General features: G+C 41.6%; 1 protein-coding gene across 1 annotated transcript in view; it reads left to right on the forward strand.

Annotated features, from left to right (window-relative positions):
- The window catches only part of SPHKAP (SPHK1 interactor, AKAP domain containing), a 129,133-nt gene that overhangs the window by 93,799 nt on the left and 7,418 nt on the right, over positions 1 to 27,916 (forward strand). Inside the window, exons 7-12 of the mRNA XM_047872109.1 lie at positions 3,759 to 4,014; positions 5,096 to 8,861; positions 23,279 to 23,455; positions 25,302 to 25,388; positions 27,569 to 27,621; positions 27,712 to 27,896. Of these exons, the coding sequence (XP_047728065.1) occupies positions 3,759 to 4,014; positions 5,096 to 8,861; positions 23,279 to 23,455; positions 25,302 to 25,388; positions 27,569 to 27,621; positions 27,712 to 27,896 (4,524 nt within the window). The remainder of the gene's footprint in view (positions 1 to 3,758; positions 4,015 to 5,095; positions 8,862 to 23,278; positions 23,456 to 25,301; positions 25,389 to 27,568; positions 27,622 to 27,711; positions 27,897 to 27,916) is intronic.

The following is a 27,916-nucleotide window of genomic DNA, read 5'->3' on the forward strand; positions in this document are numbered from 1 at the left end:
ATCAAATACTTTCTTCATTCATTCAACAAATATTTACTATGCACCTGGAAAAGTGCAAAGCATAGGGGGTTAAGGATACAGTGGTAAATGAGTCGGACATCTTGCTCTCAAAGAGCAACTTACTTAGTCTGGCATTCTCTCAGATGTTACTTCTTTGGGATATAATTAAATGTATATAAACACATTGCACAACCGTCCATGTACCTGTGTCTCAAAAGGATAATGAATACATACCAGCCAGCAACAAATAAGAAATTGCCACAACAGGTACATTTTCCTTCCTCAGGCCATCCTTAAGAGCCTTAGGATAAGACTCTAAAAAATCTTAAAGAAAATCATCATGCCCATGGTCAAGTAAAATACTAAGTGGAAAGTACAAGTAAAAGCAATTATTTTCCTACAGAAGAAAATTTTTCTGAGATGCTTATTATGTACAATAATAAGATCTACTCCTGCGGCTGACCTTTCTATGAGATGAACACATAATTTTACTGAGCATGTGTGCGTTTGAGGAGGTCCAGGTGCAAACCACCCTTCTTTCCAAATTGCACATTTTTGGTTAATATTGGAGTTTTGCTGACTGGGCCAGGAAGTCATGGGGAGAATTGGAAAGGACACAGGAATCCAACAGATCTGGATTGCAGTGCTGGCTTTCCACTTTATATTGGTGTAGACTCGAAAGGACCAGTAAGTCTTTCTGTGCCTGATTTCTCCTCTATAAAAGAGCAAAGACATCACCAGCCTCACAGAAATATTGTTTGCGTTGAAGGTAACAAGATATTCAAAACACTTAATAGACTACAATAAAAATTATATAATAATACCTGCCATTATTTTGCAGGTTATAGTGTTTGGTCTTCATTTCCCCAAGACTCTCGGGATGTTTATTTACTTTCAAGAAGCTTGTTAAGAAAATATGTTTTCTTTCTAGGAATGCAATAGCCATGGAACATTGCATTTTTTTTTTTTTTTAAATTTTTTTTTTTCAACGTTTATTTATTTTTTTGGGGACAGAGAGAGACAGAGCATGAACGGGGGAGGGGCAGAGAGAGAGGGAGACACAGAATCGGAAACAGGCTCCAGGCTCCGAGCCATCAGTCCAGAGCCTGACGCGGGGCTCGAACTCACGGACCGCGAGATCGTGACCTGGCTGAAGTCGGACGCCTAACCGACTGCGCCACCCAGGCGCCCCGGAACATTGCATTTTTAATACAACTCTTTCTCTACATTTGTTTTGAGGTGTTATTTAACTGTTCGTTAATATCTCTTTTGGCTCCTGCAACAATATATAAAACCTTATGTCATATGTATTTAATCTGAATGATATGAAATGGCCAATACGCAGCCATTTTTACCTACAAATAACTTCATTTGGTTCCACTTTGTAATTATTTTTATTCATTATTTTTATTTTTATCCACCGGCAATATATTGTGTCCCACCCCCCTGGGGAATTATCTAATTCATGTTTGTACCTACCAGCATACCTTGCATGTAATACACACCCAAAAAGTATGTTATAAATTTCAAGTTAGTGTATTATGTCTGAATTCAGTGGAAATAAAATTAATCACGCCAGCTACCGTTAACTCTACAACAATTGTTCCTCATTATTGCGGGGGATCTCAGACCCTTTGTGACTTCCGTAAAAGCTACAGACCATTACTTCTCAAATGTTAAGGCATGTAGGAATCACCAAAAGAGTTCTGGGAAATGCAGATTCTGATTTAGTACCTCCGAGGTAGGTCCTGAGATTATACACATCTAATAAACTGCCAAACCACGCCAAGGCTGCTGGCCTACATACAACCCACACTTTGAAAAGTAAGGTCAGAGCGCACCTGGGTGGCTCAGTCAGTTAAGCATCTGGCTCTTGATTTGGGCTCAGGTCATGATCTCACAGTTCATTGGATCAAGCCCTGCATCAGGCTCTGAACTGACAGTGCAGACTCTGCTTGGGATTCTCTCTCCCTCTCTCTCTGCCCCTTCTCCTCTCTCTCTTTCTCTCTCTCTCTCTCTCTCTCTCTCTCTCTCTCTCTCAAAGCAAATAAACTCTAAAAAAAAAAATAAGGTTATGGCCCCCCCTTCTTTGAAAAACAGACCTAATTGCATAAGCACATAGATCAATTCCATTTCTGAGCCTCCTGGACCCCGTGGAGAATGGTTGGATTTTTCATTTTGCAATCACCTGTTCTAGAATTACTCTAATTATAATATTCAACCAAAAAGACTGAAAAATATATACTACTTTCAGAAATACAATATGAATGCCGGTGTACATGTATTTCTCTGTGTGTGCACACACCCCTCACACACACATACATCCACGTTCAAGAATTCCAAAATGACAAAATTAACTCTGATCCTAGAAAGCACATGATTTAAATGATCCTTTCTGTAAGACAAACATTTGGACATAAAATATTTCCCCCAAACATTTCAGATTCCACTGTGATATAAATTTATTTAGCTTCCTCCCGCCCACTAACTCTTGTTTCCATTCAAAGAACTTTCTGTTGAAAATTACTATAAATGAACATATTGTTCCTTTTAAAAAAACAAAAATCCTGATGCACAACGTATGTTTGCAATTTACTAGTAACCTGCGCACAAGCAATTGAAACTTTTATTCCTCTTCTAATGAACAACAATATGAATAGTGAAAATGTGTAGTGGCGAATAGGGACATGGTCTGTAACGCTAGAAAGGAACAAAATTAACAGGTCTCACTGGGACACCATCCAATGATTTGAGCCTCCTTATCACTGTTTTCCTTACATGCTGGCCTTTTAGAGATAATTAGTGCACTCCCAATGGATTGCTTCACATCTCACTGTGTCTGCCTCTTCAGATGAGCCATACACATTATAAATTCTAACTGTAGATAATGGCTAGAGCATCACCAATGCAGAAAAAGACACCGGCCTGAGAAACGGGGACTCAGTTTAATCAAGAAGGGTGCCCAAGACGGTCTTAACATTCCCCTCAGGTTGACCAGACTTAGACAGGCTTCTTCCTGATAGGCACTGACTGCCCTTTTCTTAGAACGTTCACTTTAGAAAACTCGTTATGAATTATTTCTCTGTCCCTTTGAGATGGAAATCATTTTGAAAAGTCTCATGCCTGTTTTACAACCCAGGAGTGTCCTTTTCAAAGACTGGGGGACCATCTCTGAAATAAGATCATCAAACAGGATAGTGTCCCTTTCTCGGTGGAAGGATGGGAGCCTAACGTTAGTAGGATCCTTCCTCCAATTTGCAAAACTACCTGTTGCCATGCAGATACAAGTACACTTACTTTTCCTTTGGATAAAGCCAGTTAGCAAGCACAGATGGCCTGCGGGCCTCCAACACCAGCTCTTAAAAACTCTATTGCCTCTTGTTTCAGTGCAGTTAGGGTCTGACTCAGTTCTGGCCCTTCTTTTCCTATTTTAAGAGCTCTGAAGAAAGTCCTCCTTAACCTGTTTAACTTTGCCCAGTGCAATTTTTGCTTTGACAGGAGAGAGCAAAACTATGTGATACAGCTGGTCTATTTTTCCCTAAGCCAGACTTTCTCCTAGGTACCCTGTGTTCCCAAATATCACTTGAATTTTTTTTTCAAGCAATCCGTCAATCTCAGCCCAGAAGATAGACCAAGTATTTTAAATGTCCCCCACTCTTTATAACAAGGAAGATTAATAGAAGAAGAAAGGTCAGAAGCAATGGGGTTTTTTTTTATTTTGTCTTTCAATAAATGCATCTTTTTCTCTCTACTTTCAGTGTCCTTGGCTGCCAGATATCTGCTTGGTCCAGTGTGCGAGAGGGAACAGGGCAAACAGTACCAACTGCATCATCTTTGAAATCAACAAATTTTTGATCGGTCTGGAACTGGTGCAGGAACGGCAGCTCCAGCTGGAAACAAACATCCTGAAGGTGGAAGATGACACAAACTGTTCCCTGTCTTCAATTGAAGAAGACTTTCTCACCGCATCGGAGCACCTGGAGGAGGAAACTGAGGGGGAAGAATACAGGAATGGTGAGAAGTTCCCGAGAAAACACATGCGCATCCTGAAATTAGTCACCCTGGGAAAATGAGCGCCATTCCAGGAGAGTTTCAGGCCACATCAGTTTGGCTGACACATCGCCATCATCACTTACTGAGTTTAGGGAGGGAAGGAGAGGATAAGGGAACACTAGTGAGGATGCTGACTAATGCACTCAGATCTAATGGTTGGGTGACTCCGTCTTCCTAAAGATGCCTTGGGGATGCTGAGGACATCCTCCCACCCGCCAGGAGACAAAGACTATCACAGGGAGGAAAGTTAGCTGCCCGAAGACTTCCATAAAGCTACCTATTAAAGTTGAGCCCACTTAAACTGGCCTGAATCCTAGCACCGCCTCTTTGAGGCTGTGAAGCCTGAGCTGATTACCTAGTCCTTTGGAGCCCCAGTTTCTTTATCCATTACTTGGGAGGACAATAGTGCCTCTGACACTGTTATAGTTACTCTATGTAGCTACATATATTTATGATACTTGCCTGTAATTATGGGAAGGACAGAAGGAAGTAACCCGGGAGAGTACTTAGCACTCATTTATTCATGGTTTTGATTGACTGATCAATACAGTCCAGTCCACAAGGTGTTCCTCTTCCCCACCCTTAGCCACCGAAGAAGGGATATCCCAGATGCTGTTGGCACTCTCTGGGACAAGTCCTACCCAAACTTGAGAGCGGATGTTTGCAACAAGGCTTGCTATGGAGGTTGCTGTAGACATCCTTCCTCCTCCTTCTGTATGCACTGGGAAGCTCTAAAATGCAACTGTTTGGGGTCCTTTTCCGGTGGAGAAAGGTGACCAGCACTTGTCTCCCCACTGCCTTCTTCTCCCACTCTAGCCCTTACATTCATATCCCACGTTGAGAGCCATTTTGTCGAGCGGGGCTCAGAAACCTTTGCAGATGCATTTGTCTTGAAGGAACACTCTAAATGTTGTTTTTGGGGGGCGGAAGGCAAGGGGGAAACTGACGCTTTAAGGCATTTTTAGAAAGTGGTTGTTATTTTGGACTCGTGAGATCCTGCCATCCAAAAAGTAATAGTGGGCCCTCGTTTTGTCTTCACCAGGTTATGAAAATATAAATGCCTCCACTCATGTTTTGGAAAGTAAAAAACCAAAGGAAGTCACTCAGGAGGAATGGAATGACAACAAGAAAAAGTTGCTTTATCCTTCGGAAGACAAATGCATTAGCAGATCTCATACCACGTTGATTAAAGCAGAAGGATCTCTGGAAAAAGTAGAAGGCACCATTTTACAGAGCCTCGATTCATCAGCCGAGCCATCAGAGTGGACAGGCAAAGCTGTGCAGAATGAGAAGCCAGCCAGAAATTACTGTTACTCAGAAAGTTTTAAAGGGCATGTGGAAAAGTCACAGGCACCATATATTCCAGGGGATGTTCATTTCCCTGGGATGGTTAAGAAAGGTGGGCCTTCCGTGCACGGTACCCTCACTGAGCATGGCAGCAGCTTAGACCCAGGGGACCCTGAAGATGGCACAAACTCTCTTCCTCCCCACCAAGATGGAGAAGTCACCGCTGGGGAGTATGCCACAAATTTAGCAGAATCCGTGCTACAGGATGCGTTTATTCGGTTATCTCAGTCGCAGCCTACGCCACCCCAGGAATCTGCAGTCGGTGTTTCTGTAGGGAGCGGTCTGCTACCCAGTGGCTGTTCCACAAAAGGTATGGTGGTCCCGCGGTCATGGAATGAGCTCCCCAAAATCGTCATCGTTCAGAGTCCAGATGGCAGCGATGCTGCCCCTGAGGCAGGCATCTCCTCGTGGCCTGAGATGGAAGTCTCTGTTGAAACCTCAGGGGTCCTCTCTGGAGAGAACTCCGGCAGACACCCTCAGAGCGCTCTGGAAGTTGCGTTAGCTTGCGCGGCCACTGTGATTGGAACTATTTCCAGTCCACAGGCCACAGAGAGACTTAAAATGGAGCAAGAATCTTTGGTTTCACCCCGTCCACTGGGAGGTGACCACCTGCAAAGTCAAATATCCCAAGTCCTCAAGGAACCTTCTGTCAGCGAATACTCCTTTCCATCTGCCTTGTGTGGCATGACCCAGGTGGCGAGCGCCATTGCTGTTTGTGGCCTCGGCGAATCGGAAGAGGCGAAGGCTCCGAGTGGCCTCTCGTGTGCAGCTGAGGCTCATGCAGCAGTCCCCCCACTCTGCGGTTTGGCGACAGGGAGCAGCATGGAGCTGGGAAGCGAGGCCATCGCACAGGTATTACTCCAGGAGGCTGCACTGGTTTTAACAAGGCCCGACGCCCACAGCAGCATTGGAGACCTCATGGAATCAGTGAGCAGGAGAATCCTAGAAACGGCTTCAAAGCCTCAGACCCTGTATTCAGAAAACGTCCTCAGGAATGAGCTGGCACAGACCCTCTCCAATGTTATTCTGGAGCATTCCATTGATGAAGCTCTCCAGAGAAACAGAACAATTGATCCCAATGTTAGCAGACATTCATCTGAGACTCTTGAGACCTTGATGGAAAGTACAAACCAACTGCTCTTCAGCGTGATATGCTTCACATTCAAGAAGATGAGGCATTTTGTACAGCTTGGTGAATGGCCCACTGTCCTTGCTAATGAGACCATCAGATGGAGGGAAACGGACTTAGGCTGCCAGCCACCTGATCAGGCTGCTAGTCTAGCGTGGACAAGAGCCACCGAACATTCCAGCGGCCAGCCACTTGGTGGCAATCCACAGAGTACCAGTCTTGTTACCAATGATCTTCTAGATGACATTTATCTGAAGCAAGATAGGAGGGGCCCAGCAAAGCCAGGCCTCTTCAAGAGTCCCACGCTGCAGTCTGAATTGCCCTGTAGTCCCAGGGGGCCAGATTCTTCACCTGCTAAAACACCCCCCAAGGAAATAGATCTAAAAGTAACAGTGGGAGAAGATCCAGACAAGCCTCATCAGACACCCAGTTACAATGAGAATGAGTTCAGAACCTCTTCAGAGAGAGAGAGGACGCTCACAGTGGGCAAGTACAGCAGAGGTTCCCAGGATGCCAAGGACAGTGTCAGTATAAACGCCCAGGAGAAGTATAATCATACCTCACGTCTGAACAGTGAAATTCAAGTTAACCTGTCTTTGTTAGGGAATGACTTCCCCCTTCCTGCTCAATCCGCGCTACAGGCAAAACATGCAGACCTATACTGCATTACAGACTTTGCGGAAGAATTAGCAGAGATGATTGTCTCCATGGCAACCGAAATTGCAGCAATTTGCCTTGACAACTCCAATGGAAAACAACCCTGGTTTTGTGCATGGAAAAGAGGGAATGAGTTTCTGGTTACCCCGAACGTATCCTGCCGATCCTTGAAGAGGAAGAAGGAAAGCCAGACCAGCGGGGCCACAGTGAGGAAGCACAAACCACCACGGCTCAGCGAGATCAAGAGGAAAACGGATGAGCACCCGGAGCTTAAAGAGAAGCTGATGAACAGGGTGGTGGACGAGTCCGTGAACCTCGAGGACATCCCGGATTCGGTCAGTGTTTTTGCAGACGAAGTGGCAGCCAAGATCATGAACCTAACAGAGTTCTCCGTGGTGGACGGCGTCTGGCAAGCCCAGAGCTATCCACGGAACCGGTTACTCAGTGGAGACAGGTGGAACCGGCTGCAGGCTTCCAGCTGTGAAAGCATTCCAGAGGAGGACTCCAATGCCAGGGCCTACGTAAATAGCCTGGGTTTCATGAGTACCCTAAGTCAGCCAGTTAGCAGGGCCAGCTCTGTCTCCAAGCAGTCCAGCTGCGAGAGCATCACTGAGGAGTTTTCCAGGTTCATGGTGAACCAGATGGAAAATGAAGGAAGAGGGTTTGAGTTATTGCTGGATTACTATGCAGGCAAGAATGCCAGCAGCATCCTGAATTCAGCCGTGCAACAGGCGTGCCGTAAAAATGAGCACCTCAGCGTGAGGCCAAGCTGTCCCTCTAAGCAGTCCAGCACCGAGAGCATAACAGAGGAATTCTACAGGTACATGCTGAGGGACATCGAAAGAGAAAACAAGGACAGCACGTCCTCCAGACGAAGCAGCCAGGATTGGACAGTTGGCCTACTGTCACCTTCTCTGCGATCCCCCTTGTGTTACAGACAGTCATCCATGCCAGATAGCAGACCCCTGGGTGCCAGGCTAACGGTGAACGCGCCCATCAAAGCCAGCTCCTTAGATGGCTTTACTCAAAACAGCCAGCAAGATTTCCTAAGTGTACATCCGGTCAGTAGCACTTCCTCATCCGGTCTCTGCAAATCTGACTCTTGCTTGTATCGGAGAGGTGGAACCGACCAGATCACCAACATGTTAATTCACGAGACGTGGGCAAACTCCATCAAGGCCCTCATGCGAAAGAACAAAATTATAGCGGATGATGCTGAGGCAGCTGAGCCTGTTCCCGGTGGCTCTCCCAGGCAAACGGAGAGATGTGCAAACAGATCATCTTCGAGCAGGGCGCAAAGTGGGCCCGCTCTTCTGGCGCAGGAGTCCATCGATGACCCGAGGAAAGACTCCATTACCGAAAGCAAGCATCCCCCAGTGTCGGCTCGGAGCAAAGCTTTTCCTCTTACAAACCACAACGGTTTAGCTTCTAAAAAGGAAACGTCTTCATGCCATGGGTCTGTCCCTGTAAGCCACAGCAGGCGGTCCCTGTGCACCAGGGATGTACCTTTAATTCAAATTGAAACAGATCAGAGAGAAGAGTGTGTTGGAGAACCTGAACACTTCTCTTCCAAAAGCAGCCCCCTAGAGGAAGCAGAGGAGCATTTGAAAGATGGAAAAGTCCCCCATGTGGCGAGGGATGGAGACACTGCCGAGAGTGCCTGCCAAAACCCCAGGTGAGTGAATGACCTCTTAGACTAGATAGGGTGCACGGACTGGACTTTGCTTCTCCCTTAGTATTTAGTCTAAATCGGAGGGACTTTATTGATGCAGGAACTGAATTCTGAGACAACAAGTGACCTCTCTGGGTTAATATGCACTTATAATAGAAATTTGGAAGTAATTTAAAAAAAAATTTTTTTAATGTTTGTTTAGTTTTGAGAGAGAGAGAGAGAGAGAGAGAGGGACTCTGAGTGGGTGAGGAGCAGAGAGAGAGGGAGACACAGAGTCGGAAGCAGGCTTCAGGCTCCGAGCTGTCAGCACAGAGCCTGACACGGGGCTTAAACTGACCAGCTGTGAGATCGTGACCTGAGCCGAAGTCAGACACTTAACTGACTGAGCCACGCAGGCGACCCTGGAAGTAATTTTTTTAAAACTTCAAAAACAAATTGAATTCATCTATATAATAGGAGAATGAAAGTTTCGTTTTCCACATTAAAATTAATCTCCCATACTGTTACCTTTTAAAATTCAGTCATAAAAATTTTCAAACAAAAAAGAAAGTTATGTCAACTTATCCACTTGAAAAAAGTTAAATTTAAATACGTTTTAATATTAGAATCTGACATTAAACATTTTAGTATCATTTTTCTCTACCGTCTCTCCTTTCAAGTTTCTCTATTTTGTTTTGTTCTAAAGATCTTTGGAAGGACATCTTGTCCCACAAATACTAGACCTTTAGATGCATGGTATAATCATGGCAGTTTAAGTGCAAGGCAACATTGGAGTTTTATTATTTCAGTAGTTCTTTTCTAGAAGATTGTAATGTAAGTGGCAATGCATTTTGAATTTGAGACAAAGGAATTCTTTTTTTCCAAGTGCTTAAGGAAGAGTCAATCCTCTTACAATTCCCAGTTTTTGTAGAAAATTCATAACTATTCTTGAATATGGGACCATTGTATCATTTAAACAAATTATTATTGAAGTTTAGTTGACCTACAATATTATATTAATTTCAGGTGTGCAACACAGTTCAGCTACACATTACTCAGTGTTCGCCACAAGTGTGGTCACCCTCTGTCACCATACGTCACAATTACACTATTATTGACAATAATCCCTATGCTGTAGTTTTCATCTCCATGACTTATGTATTTAATACCGTTGCTTCATTTTAAAATGTTTCTCTGTCTCTAAAGTTAAATAAGACAGAAAAAAAAAAAACAAATTAGGCTGAGTAGCCTTGGAAAACGTAAGTTAGAGAAATAGCCTACGTCTTTTCAGAGACCTATGCTTATTGTACAAAGAGCCTAGTATTTTAAAATGTTTAGGTGCAATAAACAAGTTGAACACAGCTTTCATCAAATTTCAGCTGCTCTGGAAAATCCCTAATACTTTCCCTCCACCAGGGAAGCAGAAGGGATCCGTCCTCAGGTGCCGGGACTCCCTATGATTATGGCATCATTACAAGGTGTAGGTGATGGTGGTCAAGGTGCACCTATTTCCTTCTTAGCCTCTTAGTGCTGAGAACTTAACTTTCCAATTGAATAAAATCCTAGGAAAATTCAAGAGAAGGAAAGCATGAAAACCCACAAGCAAAAGAGTGTAGGTTAAGCGAAATGAAATACAGACCAAGCGGACCAAAACAAGTTCATATATATCAGTAATTCTCCAGCTCTAGACAATACTTACCAAAGTCTTATAGGAGTACCCTACCTCACTTTAGATCAAAGAGTTGAAGAAACAAAAGGGCCAATGTGTAATTCTTTAGAATTCCCTTAAGGTGAGATATACGAACATGGAAAAGTCTTATTTTAGATTCCACGTGTCTGACTTTGAATCTTCTTCGCCATCGTCATAAACCAGCTGCAATTTTTAGCTGAAGAAAGTTACCTAGTGAGGAAACATTTGTGAACTAGTAGTTCAACAAGATGCATGGTTTCAGGCTCAAACCAAATAGTGATTGTCAATGAAGTTAAGTAACATTCATTATACATTGTTGAGTGAAAGGTCACTAACCTTATGCTTAAAAGAGGTACAACCTGGGAACTTTCAAACTATTTGGGAAATATGTATGAATAAGGCCTCCAACTGATTTAAGTTTGGATTCCATATAATGACTCAAGCACATATTCTCTCAACTCATGGTATGGATTTCTGATTTGGTTTTCCAAGAACAAAAGAAACGAAAATGTAGAGCCATCATCCTTAGAAATTCAGGAGCTGAATCTGCTTCCAAAACGTAAGGACGTCGAATATATTTTTCTTTGTGAAGCAATATGAAGAATTGTTATAGAACATGAACTCTACTGACTAACCTGGTAACGGTGTCACTTTGAGCAAGTTCCCTAATCTCTCTATGGCAGTTTAGGTGAGTAAGCTATAGGAATAAAGCTCTTAACTCAGTGCCTAACCCATTAGAAGTACTCAATAAACGTTCCCTTTATGGTTGTTGCTGTTCAGGGTTAGGGTGTATGATTGCCTTTATTTCAAGAGAATTTTTTTTTCCCACGAGAAACCTGTTGTGAACGGCGTGAACTTTTTGTTAAAGCAGAATTACTATGATTTACAAGGGGGGGAAATCGTTCTATTTGGATCACATTTTCTAAGCTCAGGGTTATTATTAGGGGATTTGATATGTCAAAATAGAGAACTGAACTCCCTGTGAAAGAGTTCCTACCTACACACAGAGGGAAGGACGTGACACAACACTTGATTCTGTCTGGTCATGGCGAGGTGTCATGTCCTAAAAATGTTTTTAGGCTAGTTTCTGAAGGACATTTTCATAACTCTGCTAAAAATGTTACAAAGGCTCAACACACTGAAATGAAATTCACTTTCTTACTTTTTTATTTGAAAAGACAGAGTAACAGTTTCGGAATTCACTATGGAAGCCATGTCCAAATGAAAATACTTGTTGGGTTTGAAGCTGTCACATTTGTCCAGATACCTGAATAGTCCCTCAGTCATAAATAAAGTAAATAATTTAGGACAGCCCGATTCTTGATTTCTGGGAAAATGGTATTGTACTGGTGGGCAGCGATGTCTTCTTAATTCAGCTGCCCCCTCTGAGGTTATTGAAGAGCAATGATCTAACTTTTCAATAATTTGGGATCACAAGGCAGAAACACCAAACTAAGAATCCCGAGCATTCACATGTTGCCTTCGTTGGCATAATCTGATGTTTTCAGGAATATATTTTGTGTTGTGTTTTTATTTACATAGGCTTCAAGAAAACAGTTATTCATCCACCAAGCATGTACATGCACATTCTGTGGCACACGCTGCCCCTGGGGCAAAACACACAGTAGAAAGTAGAGGTTTAGTACCTGCTGTCATGGGTCCTACACACCAGTGGGAGAGACAGGAAACATGCGTGGAAAGAACCCTTTGGCAAAAGATCATTACGGCGTGTTATGAGAGAAAAATAAAGAGAGTAATGTGACAGAGAGCAACTGGTTGGGTGAAGTGGTTACTTAAGATAGAATGTGGGCATTTGGATGAGACCTAGGGGAAGACGGAGCCAGCCATGCGAAGAATTGAAGGGGAAGATGTGCATTTGCATTTCAAGCAGCACTGGTGTTCTAGCTAGTCTAAAAAAAATCCTCCCACAGACCACCTTAAAGTCCTAGATTAAATATGATAAATATCCTTTTGAATACAGGGCTGACCTTAACAGTGTTACCAATAATGATGACAATCTCAGAGGCAGAAAATGAAAGGATTTGGAAACAAAAGTCATAGACTAAAGTTAGGTCTGTGCTTGCTCTTACTAGTCTCCCTAATCTACCAGTTCATTTCCTAAAAGCTAGAGAAAACCAGGAAATAATACTGTGGGTCCATGAATGATGAAGACTTAGAAATGACACCAACCTCCATATCCTGAAGGGTTATGTCCTCAGAAAAAAAAGTACAAACTTAGGAAAAAAGTTCACTCACCAGAAAAGGAGTAAAGAAGAAGATGTATCTTTTAGGGTTAGGGCTCTAGGTAGAAAGGGGAAAATCCCCTAAGTATGTATAACCACAGCTTCCCTAATGCATATTTGAGGTTCTAACTTACACTATCTCTGGTTCAGAAAACCCTAAGTTGCAAATGGCAAATGGCAAGATTTCATTCTTTTTCATTGCAGAGTAATACTCCATATATATATATATATATATATATACCACATCTTCTTTCTCCATTCATCCATCGATGGACATTTGGGCTCTTTCCATACTTTGCTATTGTTGATAGTGCTGCTATAAACATAGGGGCGCGGGTGTCCCTTCGAAACAGCACACCTGTATCCCTCGGATAAATGCCTAGTAGTGCAATTGCTGGGTCATAGGGTAGTTGTATTTTTAGTTTTTTGAGGAACCTCCATACTGTTTTCCAGAGTGGCTGCACCAGTTTGCATTCCCACCAACAATGCAAAAGAGATCCTCTTTCTCCGCATCCTCCCAAACATAAGGGAAAGGAAACAAAAATAATATAAAAACAGGCAGGGGGCCAAAACCGAAGAGACTCATAAATATGGAGAACAAACTGAGGGTTACGGGAGGGGTTGTGGGAGGGGGGATGGGATAAATGGGTAAGGGGCACTAAGGAATCTGTTCCTGAAATCATTGTTGCACTATATGCTAACTAATTTGGATGTAAATTTAAAAAAATAAAATTTGAATAAATAAATATGATATAGCAAACTTCTAAAAAGAAAGAAAGAAAAAAAAAAGAAAACCCTAAGTTGGTAAATTACCTTAAAGCAATCTCAGGTTAATAACATGATGAGACCTTGGTGGAAGAAACAATAAATCTCTGGGTATTTTAGCCCAAGTCTCAAAGGACTTCAATAGATAAAGCCCCATTAAATAAGCATTCAAAAACTCAGATTACAAGATACACAAGGAATCAAAGCACCGTAAACAACACCTAGTACAAACATCAAACAGTAGCATTAACCCTAATAAGGATTTCAGATATTAGAATTATTAGATACAGACTATAAAATAAATATACCTTAAATATTTAAAGAGGCATATAAACCAAGAGCAAGCATAAACTACAATTAAAATAGATGAAGTAGACTTGAAAATTAGTCAAATACTAAAGGAAGACAAATATAATTACTGAAATTATAGCCTTTGTTATGAAAAATAATTACTTAAAAAATAAGGTCATTGGAATAAAGACTTCAATGGCATACTTGCAGAGAGAACTACAGTAAAAGTAAGTGTAAAACAACTTTCGTTTCCACCCACAATGGAGTAACTAAAGCTAAATTTACCCTGCTTCTGTAAACAACTAGAAAAATGGGCAAAATATATGAAACAACTGTTGCTAGACATTGTACAATCAACAGCACTTTGAAAGTAGGGAAGGAAACATCGTGACCCCAGTAATTGCCCCAAATTTCTGCCTAGATTCCCTTTTTAGGCAACAGTGCAAAGAGGACAGCCTGAACAAAGCTCAGAAGACACTCTCAGTTAAGGAGTCAGAGATTAGAGGATGCCACACAGAGAAAGAATTCCAGAAGTCTGTAGAGGGATCCTCTTGAGCCTGTTGGTGAATGCTAAACCCTGCATGTATATGTGAAACCCATGAAGCCAAAGACCTGTGAGCTGAAGAATCCCACAAATTCACATGGGACTTGGAGAAGTTTATTTCCAATCAGCGGAGTAGAGAACCCATGTTAAACACATGCAGCATTTAGCAGAGACCCCCAAAAGTATCACGCTATAAAATTAAGGCTAACTTACCCCTAAAAAATAAAAGCTAATCTAAACTTGTTCTAATAAAACTTGTAACTCAACATTGAAAAGATCAAACTGAACTAAAACTAATTTAACCTAGAATGAGTCTAATGCCCTTCAGAGAAATACAACAAAATCCAGCACTCAACAGCATAAATTTACAGCATAATATCCAATTTTAAAAAAATGTTTCACATACAAAGAAGCAGAAATATGTCACCCATAACCCATAGAATAATCAGTCAGCATAAATATATCCAGGAACTACAGAGGTAATGGGATTAACAGACAAGGACTTTAAATAGCTATTACAAACATGTTCCAATATTTAAAGGTACACTTGAATCTATAATTGGGTGAAAGTTATAAATTCACAAATCAAGAAGTACAGTGAATCTTAAGCAGGATAAACAAAAACCCACATCAAGCACATCATGACCAAATTATTAGAAACCAACGACAAAGAAATAGTCCTAAAAGTAGCTCAGAGGGAAAAACAACTTACATACTGAGGAACACAAAAATTGCAGGTTCCTCATCAGAAAAAAGGAAATCTAAAAGATGAAGAATGACATCTTTCCTGTGCAGAAGGAAAAAAACCTGCCACCTTAGTGTTCTTCACCTCACAAAAAATAAAGGCTATCCATGGATAAGAAGACTCAATATTGTCAAGATATCAGTTCTTCCTAACTTGATTTATAAATTTAATGTAACCCCATTCAGAAACCCAGCTCATCATTTTGTGGATATCAACAAAATGATTCCAAAGTACATACAGACAGGCAAAATACCCAGAACAGTCAAGACAATATTTAAGAAGAAGAACAAAGTCAGGCTGCCATCACCTGGCTTCAAGACTTACTGTGAAGCTGCGGTTATCAACACAGTGTAACATTGGCAAGAGAATAAACAAATGGATCAATGGAACAGAATAGAAATGCCAGAAATAGATACACACAAAATATAGTTAACTGATTTTTGGTAAAGGATCAAAGGCAAAACAGTGGGAAAAGTGGAGTCTTTTCAACTCAATACTCACCTGCCAAAAGAGAGTCTAGAAACAAAACTTACACCCTTCACAAAAATTAACCCAAAATGGACCATGGATCTAAATGTAAAATTTAATAAAACTATGAAACTCTGAGACGATGACATAGTAGAACATTTAGGTGGCTTTGGGTTTGGCAACGACTTTTTAGATAGAATATCAAAGACGTGATTCATGAAAAAACTAAGTGATAAACTGGACTTCATTAAAATTAAAAACTGGCGCAGTCGGTTAAGCATCCGACTTCAGCCAGGTCACGATCTCGCGGTCCGGGAGTTCGAGCCCCGCGACAGGCTCTGGGCTGATGGCTCGGAGCCTGGAGCCTGTTTCCGATTCTGTGTCTCCCTCTCTCTCTGCCCCTCCCCCGTTCATGCTCTGTCTCTCTCTGTCCCAAAAATAAATAAATGTTGAAAAAAAAATAATTAAAAACTTTGGCTGTGTGAAAGGCGCTTGTCAAGAGGACCAGAAGACAAGCTGAACACTGTGATAAAATATTCCCAAAGACATACCTGATAAAGGACTGTTATCCAAAATATATAAAACTCAATAATAAGAAAGCAAACGACTCGATTTTGAAAGTGGCCAAAAGACTTCAACAGACGCCTTATCAAAGAAGACATACAGAAGGCAAATAAGCATGTGAAAAGATGCTTAATATCATATGTTATTAGGCAAATGTCAAATGAAAACAACCAATGTGTTGTTTGTGTCTCAAGCAACACAAAATGCTGAGAAAGATGTACAACAACAAGACTTCGTATTTATTTCTGGTAGGAATGCAAAAATGGCACAACGACTTTCAAAGACACTTTGGGAGCTTCTTACAAAAATGAGCATACACTTACCATATGATCCCACAGTCACGCCCCTTGGTATTCACCAAAAGGAGTTGAAAATTTATGTCTACACAAACACCCGCACATAAGATTTTACAGCAGCTTTACTTATAATTGACAAAACTTGGAAACAACCAAGATTTCCTTTAGCAGGTTAATGGATCAATAAGTTCTGGTACATCCAGACAATGGAAGGTTTATTCAGCACAAAAAATAAATGAGCTATGAAGCCATGAGAAAACATGGAGGAAACTTAAATGCATATTAAGTGAAAGAACCCAATCTAAAAGGCTACATACTGTATGATTCCAACCTTCCGACATTCTGGGAAAAGGCAGTAAAAAGCTCAGTGGTTGCCAGATGTTAGGAGGGAAGAAGGGATGACAAGATGGAATCCAGAGGGTTTTTAGAACAATAAAACCATTCTGCGTGATACTATAACAGTGGATACATGTCATTATACATTTGTCCAAACCCATAAAGTGTACAACACGGAAGTGAACCCATGTAAGCTATGGATTTGGGGTGATAATGATGCGTCAATATAGGGTCACTGATCGTAACAAATGTATCATTCTGGTGTGAGATGTTGACAGTGGAGAAGGCTGTGGTGTGCAGGGGCTGGGCACATGGGAACTCTCTGTTCTCTCCACTTAGTTTTACTGTGAACCCAAAGCTTCTCTGAAAAAATAAAGCCTTTTTTTTTTTAGAATAAGGGCTAAAGAGTAACTTTTTATGCAAGCAGAATCTTAGAGAACATGTGCTAGGAGATCTATACAAAAGGAAATGCTAATAATGGAAGTCATTAGGCTAAAGAAAAACGATACTGATGGAAACTTGGACTACACAACTATGAAGTAGGTAGGTAAATATAAAACACCTTTTCTACTTTAAAGTTTCTTTAAAATATAATTGCTTACAATGAAAAAAAATATTTTATGACACGTAGAACTAAAATATATGTCGGTTATGACACAAAGGGTGGGAGGGGGAAATGGAAATATACTTTCCTAAGAATCTTCCGTTCTGTGTGACTTTGTGTAATGTAATCTGAAGTTGGACTGTGATAAATTGGATGGATACTGTATACCTTGGAATAACTACTAAAAACATAAAACAAAGAGCTATGTTAATAAACCAATAGTGGAGATACAATGGAATGCTAAAAAGTGTTCAGTTAATCCCAGAGAAATGCAGGAGAAGAGGAGAACAGAAACAAAGTACAGATGAGAGTAATAGAAAACAATGATCAAGATGATATATTTAAACCCAGTCAGGGGCACCTGGGTGGCTCGGTCCGTTGAGTGTCCGGCTTTGGCTCAGGTCATGGTCTCGCAGTTTGTGAGTTCAAGCCCCGCGTCGGGCTCTGTGCTGACAGCTCAGAGCCTGGAGCCTGCTTCAGATTCTCTGTCTCCCTCTCTCTCTGTCTCTCCCCTTACTCACACTCTATTTCTCTCTGTCTCTCAAAAATGAATAAACGTTAAAAAAATAAAATAAACCCAGTCATATTGATAATTGCATTAATTCTCAATGGTCTAAATACTTCCATTAAAAAGACATTTCCTCAGACTGAATATAAAAGTGAAACCCTACTATAACTGTCTGTAAGAAATGTATTTCAAACATAAAGACATAAATAGGTAATAAGTAAAAGAATGGGAAAAGAAATATAAGAAATATGAAGTAGGCATATTAATAGCAGACTGGGTAGACTTCAGGCAAGAAATTTTATCAGGGATAAAGAGGGATATTTTATAATGATAGAGAGCCCAATCCATCAAGAAGATGGTAATTATAAATATGTAATCACCTAAATAACAAAATGCAAACTACATGAAACAAAATCTGATAGAGCTGGAGGGTGAAATAGACAAATCTACAATCAGGATTGGAAATCTCACACCCTTCTCTCAGGAACTGATATAATAGTAGACATAAAATCGATAACGATATACAAGATTTGAACAACCTTCTCTATCAAGTTGACCTAATTAACACTAATTAAACACTCCAACAACAGCAGAATACACTTTTTGTTTTTTAATTTACATCCAAATGAGTTAGCATGTAGTGCAACAATGATTTCAGGAGTAGATTCCTTAATGCCCCTTCCCCATTAATCCCATCCCCCTTCCCACAACTCCTCCAGCAACCCTCTGTTTGTTCTCCATATTTAAGAGTCTCTTCTGTTTTGTCCCCCTCCCTGTTTTTATATTATTTTTGCTTCCCTTCCCTTATGTTCATCTATTCTGAGAATACACTTTTTTTTTCCAAGTGTACTTGAAACATTAACCTGAGTGGACCACAAAGCCATAAAGTAACTCCTAGGGACACCTGAGTGGTTCTGTCGGTTAGGTGTCCGACTTCGGCTCAGGTCATGATCTCATAGTTCATGAGTTCAAGCCTCATATCAGGGACTGTGCTGACAGCTCAGAGCCTGGAACCTGCTTCAGATTCTCTGTCTCCCTCTCTCTCTGCCCTTCTGCTGCTCGTGCTTTGTCTCTCTCTGTCTCTCAAAAATAAATAAACGTTAAAAATTTTTTTTAAAGTCTTAATAAATTTTTTTAAAATGGAAGAACTACATAGACTTTTCTGCAGTCAGTATACTGTTTTGAATATTACAGGGTATGTTCTGTGATCACAGTGAAATTAAATAAAATCAATAACAAAAAAAATAAATCTAGGAAATCCCCCCCAAATATTTGGAAATTATCAACACACTTCTAAATTATCCATTGGTTTAAAGATTGGTGACTAAGGACATTTTTATGCTTTAAAGTTAAAATTAAATATTTAAAATGTAGATGCTTGATTGTCATGATTTCCCCCTTCAATGAACTTTTTATAACTAAACAATGACATGACCCATTGGAAAGAGAGCTTGTAAATATAGTTCCATGTTTATTGTTACCTTCTACCTATGGCAAGTGATTTCTATTTTCTATTTACAGTGATGACTCAAAATTTCTTTTTAAAATAAACATTTAGGTTTAAAATAAACATTTTAGATTACATAAACTGGTTGCTTACAATTTTTATTATTAATATAATACAGGGGGGAATGCAGGCGTGGCAAAAATCGTGCACCACAGTACAATCAGGTATGACAGTAGTTCACTAGTAAATTAAGCTGGAGGAACATTCGGATCGATGATTTCTGAGGTCCTTGCTAACTCAGAAATTCTACAGTTGAATTTCATAGCATATTACAACCGGTCCTCTAAAGCTCTATGTGTGAATATAAAATCAGAAGTGGGGGAAAGGCCATATACATACATCTACATAACACATCTGTGCATTATTCACAAATAAATGAGCAAAGCTGTATATTCCTCTCGAAAGAAAATGAAAACCGGTGTTTTAGATAATCGTTATTCATTTCGACTTCCCAGTTATGTGACACAGAATATAAGATTTACTGTAAATAGAGCATGAAATTAGATAAAATAAAATATGCTGACAGACTCATTTTTAACCTGGAATGTTCACTGTCAATCACTGAGATTTAGCTTCTGCTTTAGTAAGAAATATCCTGGAATGAATTCTTCTAATAATGCAAGGTCCTAACTTAGTAAACAGTCTCGGAAGTTTCATGTTAAATGAGCAAACAGATGGTTTTAGAAGCGTCTCCTTTGTGCTCTGTACCTGGCTTATTTACCCCCCTTTTGGGGGAATAGTTAGCTTCAATAGACTTTTCCTTCATTTGAATTTAATTAAATTCATCAAATGTTTTTTGGGTGCAGCCACTGTCTCACTTTCTCCCTGTTCAGTTTGGAAAAATCTCGACATGTTAGAAAGGAAAACCTTTTTGCAGCAACTGTTAGTAGCACAGCATGTGAGAAAGAGCCACACCTTAAGGCTGTACCTATCCAGAATGCTGTGGGGAGGAATCTTAGAGGCAAGGATCCAGCGCTTTTGTGACATTTTCTAGGTCACAAGTTCACACATCAACTAAGGAGATTTTTAATTAAACTCTAGAATTTATATATTTGAAGTCCTAGTCTCTACATCAGAACTCTTTTTTAAGAAATTAAAATGCATCCATTTTTGGAGAAAGGATAATGGTACGAATCCTGAGATTGAAGAGAACTACCTAGGCTTTTCTGCAGCCCAGGGTACTGTTCTGAATGAAAGAGACGAAGTGTCTTGGGTTGCATCTCCTGGGAGCATACCTTAAGAGGGGGAGTTTCGGGCAGACAATCTGTTAGGGAATGCCCTCCAGAGATAGGTGTGCATACATCTGTAGGGAGGTAGGAAAGGTAAGATTGCACAGAGAGAAGATGCCCCCAAATGTGTTTGCAACGGATGCTTCAGCACGTCCTGCTGGAAATGCCACAGGTGGAAGGATCTGTCTCTTTGGTGCCAGGGGAGACAATGAGAGGCCTTTCGTGCCATTGTATCAGCTGGTTGTTTGGATGTTCGCTGAGGGAGGGTACAACCTTGGCAAGGTAATTGTCCGCCCCATGGTAATTCCCAGTGTGCTGGCAACAGCCAGTATTGTCTACAGTCAGCGTGCAATGGCCTAGAAAAGCATTCCATATCCATGACACCAGCTGTATTCTTCCTTATCACCTGAGACATACACTCTTGCTTTTTGCCTGCAGTCTGTTGGTGTCCTTGTCTCCTGTGCTATTAGGTTTTGACGACTCTGTATGTAGTGTCAGGAGAAGGGTTCCAGGAGCATGTTCACAATTCTGTACATTTGGCTTTCCGAGCAAAGAGCACTGGCAATCAAAGAACGACTGGATGGTAGCCCTAAAGACAGAGACTTCTAGAGAGATGCAGAGATTTATATTTCTGGAGCTATTTGTTTACAATCCAGGGTGGTGAAGTAGAGACCGTTTCGTCCTCTCTGCAGAGAACGTTTGGATTTGTTTATAAGGGATCTCTCTCTCTCCCTCTCTCTGTCTTTGTCTCTCTCTCTCTCCCCTTCTCTTTCTCCCTCCCTCTCTCCCTCTCGCTCTTTCTGTTTCACTTCCTCTCTCTCCCTGGTGAAGAGGAGGGGCAAATGTGTCAACAGCAATTCCTATATGAACTCCAAGCTTCATAATTTCGAGGTTTCCCTCCTGTGTTGCAAGCCTCACTACATGATTCTCCAGCATTGTTTTGTTTTTAGATTCCACATAAAAGTAAAGTCATATAATATTTGTCTTTCTCGGACTTATTTCACTCAACATAATACCATCTAGTTCCATCCATGTTATCACAAATGGCAAGATTTTGTTCTTTTTATGACCGAGTAATATTCCATTGTATATATTTACTACATATTCTTTGTTCGTCTCTTGCTGGACATTTATGTTGTTTTCATATCTTGGCTATTGTAAGTAGTGCTACGAAAACATAGGGGCGCATTGGTCTTTTCAAATTAGTGTTTTCGGTTTGGGGGGATAAATTCTTAAAAGGGGAATTGCTGGATCGTATGGTTGGAAGTGGAGAGAAATGGTTGGGGCTCAATTGTTAGGAAGCTAGTACGATACAGTCCGGACGAGGAGGAACGGAACAAAGCCCACGAGTCTCAAAACGTGAGGTCTAATGTCTGGCACCCACTCTTTTTGCAACCTTGGACAAGTCATTTAACCTCACTGGGCTTCTGCATCCCAATCTACAGCAAATCTATGAGGTTCTTTCCAAATCTAAACTCTAACAATTCAGAACGACCTAAACTAAGATAATTTCATGAGCACAGAGAAGGCAAGATCAATGGAAATAGAAGCACATGGGAAGGGGATAGGAGGGTAATTAGCATTTGTTTTAGATATGTTGATTTCAAAATATTAATGAGACAGATCAGATGTTTCCAGGAGACCAGCTGAAAAAAAAGAGCCCCCAGAAGCAGGAAGAGGGGCCCTGGCCGGAGTTCAAGTTCAGAAGCTATTTTCAGAGGCAGGAGAGAGAGTAGAGGAAATTGTTCAGGACAGACTAGAAAGGAGGGCACTGAATCCATCATGGCTGTGATGGCGGCACTGAAAGGAAACCCAGGGAACCAGGCTCCGGGCAACGTGTGACCAGAGAGGCAGAAAGTCATGGAGGCCGGGGAGGAAAGGCTGTAAGGAGAAAAGCCTGTCAGATCAAGGGTTAAAGGCTTTAGAGAGCTACCTGACCTAAAAAAGCACCCAGAAAGGCAATACTGATACACATCAGAGGTTTCAAAGGGAGAGGATGATACAGAAAGGGAAGCAGGAACACCCAGTGCTCATCCCAACAGGTACCCTCCTCATCTGACAATAAATTTCATATTTAAAAAAAAATAATAAAAGCTTTAAAAAAAGAGGGGAAAGAAAGTTAAGGTACAAATGCAAAATGTGTTCAGAGGCATTTAGAGACAAACCGACTTGGTAAACCTCCAGAACCGGGTGGGTGTTTTTCTCCCAGCATGGTCCACTTGCCACTTGCATTAAAATCACCTGCAGTGGTTGTTTAAAATGCAGGTTTCTTGCTCTCCTGGCAGAACCATTGGATCATAATCTCTGGGAGACGATGCTCTGGGTATCTTCATTTTAGATGCTACCGTCCCTCCTTTATTCTTCTGTAGGTAGCCCGGGGGGTTTCGACATGCTTTTGAAATGATTGGAGGGAGTCAGTAGAAGGAGATGAAATAAAGTGATGGGACAACTGAAGGAGTAATCTCAAAAAGGCAAAATGGGACGGAGAGTGCCAGGAGTAAGGGTCAGCCTAAAAGAAAGACTGCGCTTGTCTGCAACGGTATCTTCCTCACTGTGGCAGAGACTCGCGCCCGCTGAGCAGTCAGCAAGGTCTTCGTGAAAAGCTCTGTCTTGTGCCTCCGCTCTTGGTAATGATGCCTTGCCATCTACAGTGCCGGCCTTGAGGTAGCAGAGGCGGAGGTGTCCGCAGAAGGCAGAGCCCCCGATGAGTTTCCCAACCTTCCCAGCAGCAGTGGGGAGAGCACGGACAGCTGGTCCCAGCTCACCAACGAGGAGGACAATCCGCATGATACCAGTAGCTTTCTTCAGCTCAGCGAGCGATCCATGAGGTACCTGCTCTTGACTTGACTTCCCAGGGAAACAGGTCTCAACACAGATACTAGAAATGCTTCCTAAGTGGTTCTCTGCAAAGGGTCCCTAACAGGGCAAGAGAGAAAGCTCCCCGCTAGATCAAGGTGCCTGCCTGTCATGTTTTGGGCCAAGAGGTTTCTTAATATCCAGTTGTGCCTTTAATTACCTTGGCCAAGGTTAAGAGTCAGCTGTGTTTCTTTCTCTGCCAAGTCCCAGCTAGTGCAGTCAATGATAACGACTGAGAATTTTTAAATAAGGGCTGCTGTTACACCTGGTGTGTTTGATACTTTCTCTCTGGTTCATTTGTATTTCAGATGCAACCCAGACTGGGTTTACATGAGGCAAGTGTTTCCACATTGTGTTGTGTTGTTTGGCCTAATTGTTTCTCTCCCTTTCTCTCCCCTGACCTCTATATTGTTGTTCTGGGAAAGCAAGAAAGGAGTTAATGAAAGATCAGATTTGGAAAGACCCAAGCCCATCAAGAGACATAAACCGAACACTATCCCTCCGTGAGGTAGAAACGGAAAGAATCTCCACATTTCTGCCCTAAGTCTTATTTGATACTGGCCCAGTTCCACAGACTTTCCAGAAAGGCCAACGGGCAAATGGGACTCAGATGCATCTGGGTGTAATGGCTCCTTGGCAGTCTTATTTCTGGAAGTTCGGTCTGCTTAGACCCAGGAAATCTTAACATTGTCACACACTTTGTCTAAAATCCCCCCAAACTGGTGGGAAATATTACAATATAGAGATAGAGAGGAAAGAGAATTTCAACGTCTGGTCTTAGCAGAAGTTTACAGGGTTGATTACCTTGAGCGACGTGTTTGAGTCATCAGATTTCCATCAGTGAATATATCTGATGCCCCACAGGAAACCCAAAGCCAGAATTTGAAACTGGAGGAGTCTAGTGTGTTAGTCACGGTCCTCCCGAGGAAGACTGCCCCATTATATGACACACCAGCACTCACCCTTTGAAAACCTGACTTGGAAGAGATGTCACTGGGAAATAGTGGGAGTATGAGGAAACTCGGTGAGCTTGCTAAAATTGGATGCATTCCATTTTGCAAGTACAGACACAGCCTAAAAAAAAATTGGCTCAAGTCAACTGTGTTTCAGCAAATAAATTCCAAGCTAGTAACTAGACCATATGTTGATTGCGTAACCCATGAAATGATACATCAGCCCTCCTACTCCTCGATACATAAGGTATCAGGTATTGCTTCCCAACGATTTTACAACAAAGGAGCTGATTAAACTTTGGCATTGCCTAATTTCATATTTGTAAGTTCTGCAGTGCCATAGTTAAACAGTGATCCAGGCGCATATTCTGTGGAACGCCCCTCAGAAAAATCCCGTGACAGGCAAAGGGAGAACGCGTGTCCCCTGGTTTCTGTCAGAAGTCAACAAGCAGGCAGATGAACATTCTGGTACCTTCCCCAGCCAGCATTCTCAGAAGTATCTTGGTCTCCATGGGAACACCGAGGAGTTTCTTGCTGCCATATAAACATCCTCACTACACCTAGAATGAGGAAAATAAAAGTCTGGAGGTTGTCACCCACTAGGTGTAGCCCATCAGGCATGACACCACTACAGAAATTCAAAGATGACGATGACGATGATGATGATTGGCCTGGGCCAAAAACGTCTTTTGTGTCGTTTCCCCCTAATCTGTCCAGAAAAAAATCTTAATGTAGGGGTCCCCAAAACAATATTCTCCCGGGGACCAAAGAAGGACCTCTTAGAAAAAAATGGCGGAACGTCAGTGTCAGCGATGTGGCCAGGTGGTGGAGACAGGCATTAATATGTAAACTTTTGCTTTGTCAGCAATGGCAACAGTAGTGCCACTAGCAGTCTTGGCACTGTGGACCTGGACATTTATCAGGAAAGCATGCCATCTTCTCCCATGATTAAGTAAGTAGCCACCGAGATGCAGTGATTGTGAGACCGCTACCCTAACTCCATCTGGCAATCCATTTTGGTCATTGAGATCGTGCCCAACCACTGAATCATCATGTCCACGCTGCTGTGGTTCCATGTCACTGGCCTAGAATAGAGCCTAGAGCCTAGAATAGTCTTACCCTACCACCACTGGTAGGACCACCACGGGTCCTACCCTGCCCTACCACTGTCTTCTGGATTTCAAATCTGTCCCCTCTGATAAAATCATTTCACAAAAAGCTTATCCGTACAATCAGAAAGAGATGTCATTTTACTTAATTGGACACAGAGAAGGAGAAATCCTTTTAGATCATGCCATGCCAACCAACAGAGACTATTGTTCAATAGAATGTAACATGAACGGCTTTTCCTTTACTCGTAGAAACCTGGGATAATCACTACTAAATGGGTCTAATACCAAGCGGTGCTACAATGGAGACAGGCCATTGCCATGCAGTGACTCTGCTCCCCACGACCTTGGGACCCTTCTAAAAGGTCTAAAAGACCAAGGGAAAATAGCACTTAGAGAAGCACATGTGTAACGTAAATTACAGTGCCAAAAAGGACAATGCGAGATCAGGACTGCATCCAGAATTTGTGATTATTCTGGAAAAGTAAATGAATTGAAATCTATTTTTGACCATTATGACTTAGCTTACTATTTGGAGTTTTCTGAAATCTGAGAAAAATAAAAATGAACTACAAGACTAACAGTGCTCCCTGATCTCCTTTCTCAGTTGCTCTCTATAGCTAAATCATTTTTGCTTCACTATGTAATCAGGTGTCTGGCCTGTGGGAGTATGCTTCAGCGATTGACGGTCGCCGTGCACCCTTTGTTTCATAGAGCCATTAGTCACAAGTAGAGATGAACACACACGTTAGCTTGGGTTTGCTTTGTTTTTTTAAGGTAGGACCCAAATAAAAACAAACAAACAAAATATCACTTTGGGTTAAATTTATTTTTTCTCTTTCAGGAAGCATTTGTTTAGCTACCCTTTTCCATCTTTCCCTAGGGTTTGAGCCTAGGACCCCACAGATTATATGCACTCAGGGAAAACCAAAATAACCACTACCCATATCCGTGTCTGGCCACTCCACGATAGCAGAAACTGTCTTATCATATTTCACTTAGATCACTTGCAGAGACGTAGAAGAGAATCTAGACCCTTGGGAAACTGGCCGTGCTTCTAGAAGTAATTCTGTAAGCATGGCAGAACACCCAAACTTTCTCTCAATATCAGGAATACAGTGGGATTTACAGCCAGCAAATCTTAGCAGGAATAGAAAATATAAGAGAGAATACTGTCTCATAAAAACACACATTTTTAGGAGCTGCTATAGTCTAATTGCTAGACTGTACAAAAATATAAGACAACCACAGTCTTTGCAAGATGGCCACCTCCTTTCAACTGTTGAGCTATATGCTCTCATTGGAAGCACTTACTGAATCCTACCATTATATCAAGGCTTCCTAACAAGTACTTGCTGTATGAAAACACCTCAAACATTGACCATGACTTTAATGAAATACTTTGGTTTTATCTCTAGTTCTTTATCACCTCCAGCCTCCTTCATCCTTCTGCTAGAAAGAAAAAGAAAATTTTCAATTTTAATTGAGATATTTCATTGTACAACTCAATTTCTGCAGCCCATTGGTTGTTTTATCCCTTATTTCAGACTAAAATGCAGATTTGTTGGTACCATAGTTTAGGGAAAAAATCATCGTATCAGGATGGAAATATAGGGACCTTTAAATAACAAGTCAAATACAGAAGAAGGATACATCCCCAAATCAGATCTAGTGGCCTACAAGATATTTCCTTGACTGTTCAAACTGGTGAAGGTTTGTGGAAGGGAAGTTGAGGAGAATAGATGGATGCATTTCTTCCGGTCTCCCCCGCCAATTATCCCCACTAAAACTACGCATTTAATCTGGCCTCTTTTTTAGGGCCAGGGTATTGATTGCAGACCCCCAATAATCCTACATAAGAGCCACATTGATATTTCCCCAGTATTACTCCACTCTACGAAAACAATGGATCTAGAACGAATTTCAGAAGCTTGTAGATCGATACGACCCATTGCCTCATCATCCATTTGCAGCTTACCCTTTCTAAACATTACCAACCATATACTGTTGTTTTCTCCCAAAGTGAATTAGTAGAAGAAAAGGAGACTCTTAAAGGACAGTCAGAAAACGTAGAGGGTAAGCCACATTCCCATAATTTTGACACACAATTTGCCTGTGATCTCCCCGTGGAAAGCATCGTAAGACTGAGGTTTTGTCTGTGTTCAGAAGGCGCCTCTGGAGTGCAGGTGGGAGCGGCCAGCCCCCAGGGGAGCCTGCTGGTGATCAACTTTGACCTGGAGCCAGAGTGCCCTGACGCTGAGCTTCGAGCCACTCTGCAGTGGATAGCAGCCTCTGAACTCGGGATCCCCACCATCTACTTTAAGAAATCTCAGGAAAACAGAATCGAAAAGGTACCATGTCGTGTGTTTGG

Source organism: Prionailurus viverrinus, chromosome C1 (assembly GCF_022837055.1).
Source record: "Prionailurus viverrinus isolate Anna chromosome C1, UM_Priviv_1.0, whole genome shotgun sequence".
NCBI lineage: Eukaryota > Metazoa > Chordata > Mammalia > Carnivora > Felidae > Prionailurus > Prionailurus viverrinus.